This window comes from Trichosurus vulpecula, chromosome 3, assembly GCF_011100635.1.
Source record: "Trichosurus vulpecula isolate mTriVul1 chromosome 3, mTriVul1.pri, whole genome shotgun sequence".
NCBI lineage: Eukaryota > Metazoa > Chordata > Mammalia > Diprotodontia > Phalangeridae > Trichosurus > Trichosurus vulpecula.
The window spans coordinates 184,030,812-184,041,729 of NC_050575.1; the positions used below are offsets into that span (position 1 = coordinate 184,030,812).

Sequence of the window (10,918 nt, forward strand, 5' to 3'; positions counted from 1 at the left end):
ACTCTGTAATAGTGATAGAACAGACTGTTATTTGGATAGCTATGCAGAAAGGCAAGATGGAAAAGTAACAAAGGCAAATTTTACTTACCTCAAAAAGCTTGACTAGGCCTCATCATATACATTTTGCTGCCTTTGTCTCTCAAAATGATCCATGCCACAAATGCTTTCCAAATGCCCTTTGAGAGGTTTTTTATGTTTTTTTTTTTGGCTTATTCTGCTTCACACAGGTCAGAGACAACACAACATTGTACCATTTCCCCAAATATGTTGTTTTTCTCTGTTAGAATTTATGTTTCCTGAAAGCAGGGCCCAGTTTTGCTTTTATATTTCTATCACTAGTGTTTAACACAGCGCTTGGCACATAATAAGCACTTTTTCATTTCTTCATTCATTGATTCATTCATTCATTCATAATGTGCTGATATTTCCATGGGTTTTGAATTGCCCTATATGAATTTCAGTCCTTGGACAGAAGAGCTAGTCAGTCAGTCAGTCAGTAAACATTTATTAAGGGCCTACTATGTACTGTGTTAAGTGCTGAGTTAGGCATGCCTGGCTGAGTTACTGTAGACTCAGCAAAGAGAGACCTTTAGGTCTAACTTCTATTTCTTCAGCTCAGCTTATGTAACTGCATCGACATGAATTTTGGAGGCAGCTTTTCCTGAATATGAAAGCCAATCGTGTACATTTTAAAAGCCGCCAAGATAAGCCAATCAAAATAGAATCTTGAGTCTAAGTGTGATGAACAACTCTGATTTTAAAAAGAGATTTTCTATCATCTGAAAAGCTCTTGAAGCTTCAGGGAAAGTGAGTTTTCAGGAAGAAAGGACTGAAGTTTCAGAGAGAATTATTATCTGAAATAGTAGTAGCTACTCAGGAGTGGCCTAGGCTTGCTGAGTACAGGGGAGGTGATCCATGCTAACAACTGCCACTTCCAAAAAGTTATGAGACATGATTTTTAAAAAACTGAGGCACACGTCTGACAGGAGTAACATTTCAGCAACAAATCAAAGAGCGGGATGATGTAAGCCCTGAAGCCAAGGTCTCTAAGAGAAGCGAGAACAAGAGGGACTTTTCAGGTTGATGAAAGATTCCTTTCTCGGAGCTACCACAATAATTAAAAATTAATCTGTCTCATCTTGAAAAGGTGAATTTAATCAGGCAAATGGCCTCCCCATGTGGACAGTTAAAAAGGAAAGTGCTGTAAAAATGCTGAACCTGAGGCAATCTGACTAATTATGCAAAGGGAAGCTTTGCAAGAAAATCATGGTGTGTGATGACAGTACCTGTGTCAAAGCAACCTTAGGATAATGAAAAGAACTCAGTTTTAGACTGGTGGTGCTGGAGATAGGGAAGAGGAGAAAAGAAACTTTGGAGGATGGTAGTAATCTGGGGTCACAGAATTGTAGATCTATGGAAGGGACCTCGGAAGCCATCTAAGCCTAGTTGTTCATTTTACAGATGCAGAAACTGACACCCTGAAAAGTTAAGCTTATTTACCTAAGGTCACACAGGTAGCAAGCGTTGAAGTTAGGATTTAAATCCAGGTTCTCTGACTTCATAGATAGTTTTCATCTCACTGTACTGTACTATGCTACCTTCCTCTTTGGGGGCTGTATTAATAACAGGCGTTTTTTTTTTATTTTAGGGTGGAAGAGGTAATTAAATAGATCAGTTGCTGCTTCTGCACACATAGAAAGAGGGAACAGGGTCAACAGCCAACCATATATTTAGGCCTTCCATCTGAAAGGGGGCAGAATTTCTTGTAGAAAGAGATGAGAGAACCTTCTAGTGATCACCACATAGGAGCATTCCAAACCGGGGATGGCTTGAATTTCTGGCAACCTGTCAATGACTGACCTTGCCTCAAAGGCCTCATCAGCTCAAACATGTCCCTTACTTTTCAGCCCCAAAGATTGAAATCCCACCCTCAGGGCTTTTAGAGGGCCCCTTTGAGCAGACATTGATCACTCAGAAACTTAAAATGGAGTTGCATTTTGTGTGTGTGTGTCTGTGTGAGAGAGAGGGGGGGGGTGGGGAGGGAGAGGAAGAGAGAGAGACAGAGAGACAGAGAAGAGAGGGAGGGAGGGAGAGGGAGAGAGAGAGAGAGGGAGGGGGGAGGGGTGGGGAGAAGGGGAGGGAGGGAGGGAGGGAGGGAGAGAGAGAGAGAGAGAGAAAGAGAGAGAGAGAGAGAGAGAGAGAGAGAGAGAGAGAGAGAGAGAGAGAGAGATCTGGATTTAAGCCCTCCGGCTGATACATATTGATTGCATGACTCTATTAGAGAAGGTGCCAACCTGAATTGGTAGATGGAATTTTATTGTTTGGAATTTCCCTATTCAAATAAAATAGTGTCATCTCTATTTATATAGATAGGAATATACAAACGTTAACATATATCTATCTATAGCTATATTTATATCTGTATTACTATATGAAAATATGTGTATGTGTATATATGTATATCTTTATATCTATATGTCTAAATTTCAAGGATGACAGACGCCAGCATTGAAAGACGGCAATAAAGACGCTGTACCTTTAGAAGAAAACAGATTGTTTGAAGATGGCGCTACTAGATTTTGCCAAAGGGTACCACAGTTTTCTTGCCCTCAGTCTGCTATCTCAGCTCTTTAGCTGCAGTGACCAGACCTGAAATAATCCTGCCAGTGCTGAAACAACATATACACCGTATCTCAAGTACCCCCATTTCTAAATCGTTTTTCTTCACATTTTCCTTGGCCCAGCGTACAAAATAATCTTTCTTGTTCAAAGAGGATAAAATAATTTTCCTTCAGATAGTCCAGGACTCAGGGGAAATCTCTTTTTCCATCTAGCTAAAAAGATAATCTATTTCCTTTTCTACCCCTCCTCACCCCTTCACTGGACCATCTACCAGCAGTTTCAGTATGGTTAAAGGGATACCTAAGCTCACTGACAGTGTGCCTGGGTGATGGAATGAGTGGTAACCATGTCAGCACAAGTGACTCCTTGCCTCTGCTGACATTTAATTCTTACCAGAAATGGCTGTTAGGATGCCTAAATGCAGCACTCAGAAACATGTAGGTGACCTGACCTTTCACTGAGGCTCCTGACATCAAGACTTCTCTCCCATTTCTCCTCTCTTCGCTCTTCTCTCCTCCCTTCTCTCTGTCTCTGTCTCTCTCTGTTTGTCTCTATCTGTCTCTGTCTCTCCTCAGCCAGCTCCTATGGATTCAATTATCATGTCATATCATCAATTCATCATACCAATGAATCCTACCAGCCCTAATCTCTCCTAAATTCAGTCTTGCATCACCAAATGCTCTTTGGATACATTTCCATAGGCATCTCAAAACCAATATAACTAAAACGTATTTTTCTTCACAAACTTACTCCTCTTTCCAAATGTAGCATTTTCTGTCAGAGGCACCACCATCTTTCTAGTCACCCAGTTTCACAACCTCATAGTTATCCTAGATTCTTTATTCTCTATCACCCCCACATATCCAACAATTTGCAGAATATTGCCATTTCTTCCCAACCAAATATTTCCTACGCTTGCCACCTTTTCTCCACTCACAACCACCACCCTATTTCTGACCTTGATTGCCTCTTATCTTTAATTACTACAACAGACTTTTTTTTAAAAGTATGATATGTATATCCTCTGATGCAATGTAAGCTCGTAGAGGGCAGGGTTTTTCCCCCTCCATTTTTGTCTTTGTATCACCAGTATCTAGCACAGTAGTTGTCATAATAGCAAGGACTTTGCAAACACTTTTTGATGGACAGACTGGGAATAACCTGTTGCTTCAATCTTGGAAATGGGGAAGACCTGGCTTGGTAGGGGGGAAAAGGAGAACAACTTGAAACTTTTCCCCAGCATGTATGAAACTCATGCCTTTGGTCATAAAATGACTTCTCTTGGGAGTTGTAGATTACACAGTTCTAGGGGGTTAGGGAGGTTTCCCCTAGGGAGTTCCAAAGGTCCTTTCAGGAGGTGGGACTAGTACTACCTGAGAATATGGAGTTGCCAGAGACTAAATCCACTTATACGAGGAGGATAAAAAAAAAAATCCATCTTAATCACATACAACAATAAGAAATGGCAGACTATATCCATTTCAGGGTCCTTTATATTATGGGGTACTTTTGTGTCTTATGGTGATACTGAGGTACCGTTTGGAGGAAAGCATAGTTATTTGTTGTGACGTCAACTTCAATCATCTCCACTGTCCCTTACCTTACTTAAGAATTGGCCATCAACCTATTCAATCTTTCAAATGCATGAGTTTTATAAATTTACTCTGCAATGTGCAGGGTGGCATGGCCTTTTTAAAACTCATAAAATTATTTCCTTTGAGCTTTGAAATGGGGAGTGTAAGTTCTAGTATCTTCTAATGTTAAGCAGGGTGGGACTTTTTTTTTTTTTTTTTTTACTGTTTTGTCTTTTAGAATGCTAAAGTAATCAAGTGCCTTCGATTAAGTCTTGCTAGGCAAAAAGCCCCAGGTCCACACCCTTTTGCTAACTAGGTTTGAAGCCCCAGACTCACACCCTTTGGCTGATTAGGTGTGGAGCCTTCGGGCCCTAATAAGGGTCTATAAAGGCAGAGGTTAGCATTTTGTTTGGGGCTCTCACTCACTGGAAGAGTATTGGTTTGGAGACTCTGGGTAGCCATTGTTAAGAGCCCCCCAGATTTGAAGAAAACCCAGATGTTGGTGTTCCTCTTTTTGGTAAATATGTATGTGATGTCTTCATCAGACAAAGCCTGTCTGTTGAATTATGTTATTTGATCTGTTGATATTTTCTGTTTGTAATTTCTGTTTCTATTGTCTCTGAAGTTCAGGGTGCTGGCTTTCTCCCCTGAACTAAGTGAATGGTATATGTATGTTTAATTAAAGTAAGATTGTTAAAGTGCTGGCAGCTCTTGTTGCTGGTCTTGTTGGGTCTTACACCTCAGCAACAGCCCAAGCAGCATTGTTGTTACATATCTCTAAATTGCTGAACAACTAACTCTGTATCCACCCTGTCCATACATCTATCTTCATGATTTTCTAGAATTGAAACTGATTCATTCTTTCCACTTACCCCTTAAGATCTAAAATATTGAACTTGGAGCCCAGGAGATCTCTGGGCTAGGTACTTGAGTAGGATAAGCAGGAAGGTAGACTTCCTGAGCTGTAGGAAGAGAGCAGTCCAACCCAGATGGCTCATGAGATTTGCTATAATGTAAGAGGTTAGAATGTGTGCTGTTGACAACCTGGGCTCCCCTTTTACACCCAGGGTCTGATAACACTAACAAAAGACATAGGTGTTTTAAAAGGCAGTCTCTGGCTCCACACCCTGATGCATAGTCCAGAAGCCCATCACACACTGGGATCACTGAAGAGAATCACTGCATCCTCAGACTTGGAATGGTAGGGGGCTAGAGGGATCTTCTGTTCAGCACCATATGGTGGAAGCAAGGTTAAGTCAGATGATTAATGTGGCATAGGCAATGCTGATGATTCAGAATTTAATCTCCTCTAAAAGTTAAAGTATTTGCCTCAAAATAATAGATATGAAAATGATATTAGAGACAAGATGGTCCAATCCTTTTACTTTACAAATAAGGAAACTGAGACTGAGAGAGGGGATGTAACATCCGAGATCCAGAAGTTGATCAGTGAGATGTAGCTGGATCCCAAGGCCAGTGGTCTTTTGATTTTGCCACAGGGTCACACTCCATGATGAGATACCCATATCTGTGCCTTTAAACATGGGCCCTGAAGGACTTTATTTTCTTTTTATCCTCTTCAGCTGTTGCAGGGGATAATCTCTGAGATTGAATGCACTGTAGATTTCCTTTCTGAGATGACTTTTCTGCTGTCAAAGAGACATTTAAGAGGAAATGAAAAGGCTACAGGATGCATATCTAGAAACTAGAGAAAATGGGGAAAGACAATGGATTTACAGCTTTAGAGAAAGGAATTCAATCAGAGTGTAAGGGTACAAGGAATGATTGATGAGTTACATGGTCTCTCTTGATCAAAGATGAAGCAAGACTCATAGATTGGAAGAGCAAGAAGGGATTTTAGAGAAATTAGTCCAACTCTTTTATGAGAAAACTGGGGTCTGAATAGGGAAAGGGAAAGGAGTTGTTCAAGGTCAAATTGTGAGACAGTGGCAGAGGTGAGATTTGAAACCAACTCTCCCAATTCCCATCCCAAGGCTCTTTTCACCATAGCTCATTGCTTTCAGATGCTTACGTGGTAGGAGGCCCGTTCTTCTCTATCCATGGGTCTAGTTACATACATCCGACCTGACATAGAGTCAATATTGAAGACTTCCATGGGTGGTTGGTCAGCCCCAACTCCAGTGATGCTGTATCGGATAGGAATATCATTATCCTTGTCAGACCGAATCTGAAAGACAAAAGTGAAAAGGAAGATGCTGTAAACTTGAAGATGAGAAGCAAGAGGAGCAGCATTTTTTGAAAAAAAAAATTATTTTCAATTCAAAATTCTCTTGCTCCGTCCATTCCCTCCCCCACCCATTGAGACAGCAAGAAATATGATGCCCATTCATTATACATATGAAATCATGCAAAAAAAATTATCCATATTGCAAAAGAAAAGCAATGAAAATAAACTGAAAAAAACATGTTTCAACCTATACTCAGAGAGTGCCAGTTCTCTCTCTGGAGGTGGATAGCATTTTTCATCATGAATTCTTTGGAACTATTGTGGATCATTGTATTGATCAGAGTAGCTAAGTCTCTCGCAGTTGATTATCACTACATTATTGCTATTTCTACGTACTATATTCTCCTAGTTCTGCTCACTTCAATTTGATTCAGCTCATATAAGACTTTCCAGCTTTTTCTGAAACCACTTCCTTCATCATTTCTTATAACATAATAATATTCCATCACAATCACATACCACAACTTGTTCAGCTATTCCTCAGTCGATGAGCATCACCTCAGTTTCCAATTCTTTGCCACCACCAAAAATAGCTACTATAAAATATTTTTGTATACATGGTTCTTTTTCCATTTTTGTTTATCTCTCTGGGGTATAGACTATGTAGCAACATTAATGGGTCAAAGGACATGCACAGTTTTATAGCCCTTTGGGCACAGTTCCAAATTGTTCTCCAGAACGGTTGGATCAGTTCACAACTCCACCAACAGTGCATTAGTGTCTCTATTTTTCCACATCCCCTTCAGCATTTGTCATTTTCCTTTTCTGTCATGTTACCCAATTTGATAGGTATGAAATGGCATCTAAAAGTAACATCTTAACAACAATGTCAGCTAAGATTTTCATTTACAGTTGAACTCTCAAGACACCAGGGTAAAGCAACCATTAATCAATCAAAAAATTCTTATTGAAGGCACTTATTAGACCAGCCCTTTGTACTCTGAGAAATAGAAAGTATAAGTCATACTGGTCCCATCCTTCAAGACCTTACAGATTAGTTGGAGAAGTGATAAAAGGTAATAAAAGATATTAAAAATAACAAAATAATATTTATAATTACAGTAATAATAGTGGTGATGAAAGTAATAGCCAGAAATTACATAGTGCTTTAAGGTTTGTATGGTGCTTTATAATTATCTCACTTGATCATATGAACAAGGTAGGTACTATGATTGTCCCCATTTTACAGTTGAGAAAACTGAGGCAGGCAAGGATTAGGTGACTTGCCCAGGGTCACACAGCCAGTAAGTATGTGAGGCCATATTTGAATTCTGGTCTTCCTAACTCCAGGCCCAGTGCCATATCTATTGTACCACCAATTACTTCTAAGGGCAGGGGTCAGGGGTGGGAGTCATCCTGGCAGTAAGAAGTAGAACTGAGAGCTGAATCCATGCCCCTTGACTCTAAATCCAGGCTTATATCTACTATAAATAGTTCTTCAATTTTAATAAATAGGGTGTAGAGCCATAACACTTTTGATATGAGGGCAAAAAATAAAAGTGTAACTCACTGTCAAATCATAGCATCTACTAAACAAGCATATAGATCCCTGAGGCAGTTGTTGACATAGAAAAGCCCCTGATGCCTGACCTTGCCCACCATTCGCAAGTTACAGAGGTTAAGTTTAGCTGATGGCATGTTTTCAAAAGGATATTTTGAAAGGAATGGTCTCTTAAGTGTTGAGTTATACAAACTTTGCAAACATATGCAAGAAAACAAATTTAGGGCAAATTTCCTCTATGGAAGAATAAAAAACCTTTAAATTTGAAGGAATTTATCTAATCAGCAGTTTAAAGATGGTTTTATATCTTAGAGGCAATTTTCTGAGAGAAAACACAAGGCAGGTTGTAAGGTACTCCTCCCCCTCTGCAATAACCACCAAACCAACTCTGGAGTGTCAATGTCATCATAGAATCTCAGAGTTAGGAGGAACCTAAGAATATAGAAGGGGATCTTTGTTGTTGTTTAGTCATTTTCAGTCGTGTCCAACTCTTAATGACCCCATTTGGAGTTCTCTTGACAAAGATAATGGAGTGGTTTGCCATTTCCTTCTTTAGCTCATTTTATAGATGAGGAAACTGAGGCAAACAGGTTTAAGTGACTTGCCCAGGGTCACACAGCTAGTAAGTTTCTGAAGATGGTTTTGAACTTAGGAAAATGAGTCTTCTTGACTTCAGGCCTGGTACTCTATCCACTGTGCCCTGCCTCTGGAAGGGATCTACTGATGTAAAACCCAGCATGTTAAAGCAGAACAGTTCTTAGGGGTTCTCTTGCCCCTCCCTTACATTTTACAGAGAAGAAATGGAAGCCTACAGAAGGAAAGAGATTGCACAAATTTATATTCTTTTCCTGTGATTTCTCTCCACCCGAGACAAGTTGACTGGACTTTATTATCACAGTGCATGTACAAACAGATTTTAACCAGCACAGGGGCCATTTTAGGATTAAAGGCAGACTCGGAATGGTTGGTGTCATCATCTTGATTCCCACCATTAGGCACCCTCTCCTGCTAGGACTAAGAAGAGAGAATGAATAAACTCAGCACAACTAAGAAACTCTTAGCTTGATGTGGAACATGAAGTCGTTCACTCTAGAAGGGTACAAGTCCATGCCTTTGGGTCTCCAAAGGTATCTGCCAGCTCCTTGGCGGCTCTCTTTTGGTTTGACTCCTTCACTAAAAGGGTCTCATGAAGGACAATGTCATAAGGGGAGAAGCCTTGGACCTTTACCCTGTAAGATGGATGTGTGGCTTAGTGAAATTGGTCAGTCATTTTCTTTTGAGTTTTTTTTTAACCTTTTTTAGGTGAAGACAATGGATACTCCAAACCTGTGAATTCAAGGGCATCCCAATATGTGGTCCCAGAATCTGAATTTTGAAGCCAGCCCACCAAATATTCATGCCCCAACAAGCAAAAGAGAATTCTAGGAATGAACTTTAGGATACAGCTCAGGGTTGGCTAAGATAAGGATTTTTCTAGTAATGATATCACATTCAGATGTGAACTTGATGGGGCCATTGGAATGTCAGAAGTAAGTTTGAGCCCACTCTCCTCAGAAGCTAACATAATAGAGTAATGAGTGTTCACCCAAAATGTTAGGGGGAAATGGCTATACTTTTGTTAGTTTTACATCTGGAAAGTAAATATATTTTTGTAAAAGCAAAATTAATAATAGTAATAACAACAATGAAGAAGAAGAACAAGAACAAGAAGAACAAGAACAAGAACAAGAAGAAGAAGAAGAACAAGAACAAGAACAAGAAGAAGAAGGGAAAAAAAACACGGGAATAGCCTGTAATGATGATATGATGAGGGAAAAATTCAGGAATAGTAATACTGTGGGCATGCCACCACACAATATGCCCCATATTTTTCTCTCAGTCTCACCTGGCCTTTTTCTCTCCAGTATCATCACACCATCTTTTCACCACCGCAACCAGGCTAGTGTGAGTAATAATATAACGTTTCCAATCCATTTGTTTGTTTTGCTCTTCTAAACACCTTTTCAGAAATGCTAACTCATGATGAAACTCATAGCTATTATACCCTTCTCCTATCAAAGGTAGAACTGTCAGGGGGAAGTCTCCAATACACATAGTACATGGCTCCCTCTTCTTTCTCCTCCGTCCCCGGCCTCCACTCTTGGGGCTTTACTCTGCCTCTGAGTCCTGCTGGGTTTTTCCCTGGCAGAGGCATGCTCCTACTTATTCCACCCCAGCCCACACTAGTCACACCCCTAAATCACACCTGCAAATCTGGCCTCACGAGGAGGAACTTTCAAACGCCTTTCCAGATCAGCACAGTGAGAGCCAGCCTGTTGCCTTCTGTCGTTATTGAATTTACATTTGGTTCTCTGCCTCCCGCCTTCATTCATGGTCACCTTGCTAATAGTGTTGGTTATCACTAGAAGTGACTGGAATTGAGTCTTAATTATACCTCTCAGTGCCTCACTGAAGGTCACTGTGTGGTGTCCTCTCCTATAAGAAAAAAAAATGCAGCCGTTTCAGACCATCAATATTCAAGAAAAAAAGCCTGGATTTGCAAACTGAAAAACATCCAGGAAATATATTGAAACATATGCTTAAAGTATAATGTGATCCTTTCAGGAAACATCAATGGACTACAGGCCTTCTATTCACAGCAGGCTCTCTTTACTCTCACTTTACTGGGGTTCAGTTGCTTCTACATATAAGTATTTCTTTGCATATTTTTCATTAGTGCTAATAAAGAAGAGACTGCAAAGTAATTTTTGTTAAGATAAGGAAAAACCCCTATTCGATATGGTCTATGGTACCCAGTGAATGGATTAGATCAAACTTTTGAAAAGAAAAGGTGACATGACAAATGTCATAGATTTGAGGTTGGCTGCCTACCATTCAATGTCACTATCACCTATGTCATCACCTTACTCCAGTATTTCATAGATCATAGGATCATAAATCAAGAGATGGAAGAGACTTCAGAGTCTACCAAGC

The 10,918-nt window shown here is 40.1% G+C and overlaps 1 protein-coding gene across 1 annotated transcript in view; it reads right to left on the reverse strand.

The window, feature by feature from the left end:
- The window catches only part of CDH4 (cadherin 4), a 255,626-nt gene extending 248,366 nt beyond the window's left edge, over positions 1–7,260 (reverse strand). The window contains exons 1-2 of the mRNA XM_036749894.1: positions 7,222–7,260; positions 6,229–6,384 (exon numbers count right to left, since the gene is read on the reverse strand). Of these exons, the coding sequence (XP_036605789.1) occupies positions 6,229–6,384; positions 7,222–7,260 (195 nt within the window). The remainder of the gene's footprint in view (positions 1–6,228; positions 6,385–7,221) is intronic.
- Positions 7,261–10,918: the final 3,658 nt, after the last annotated feature.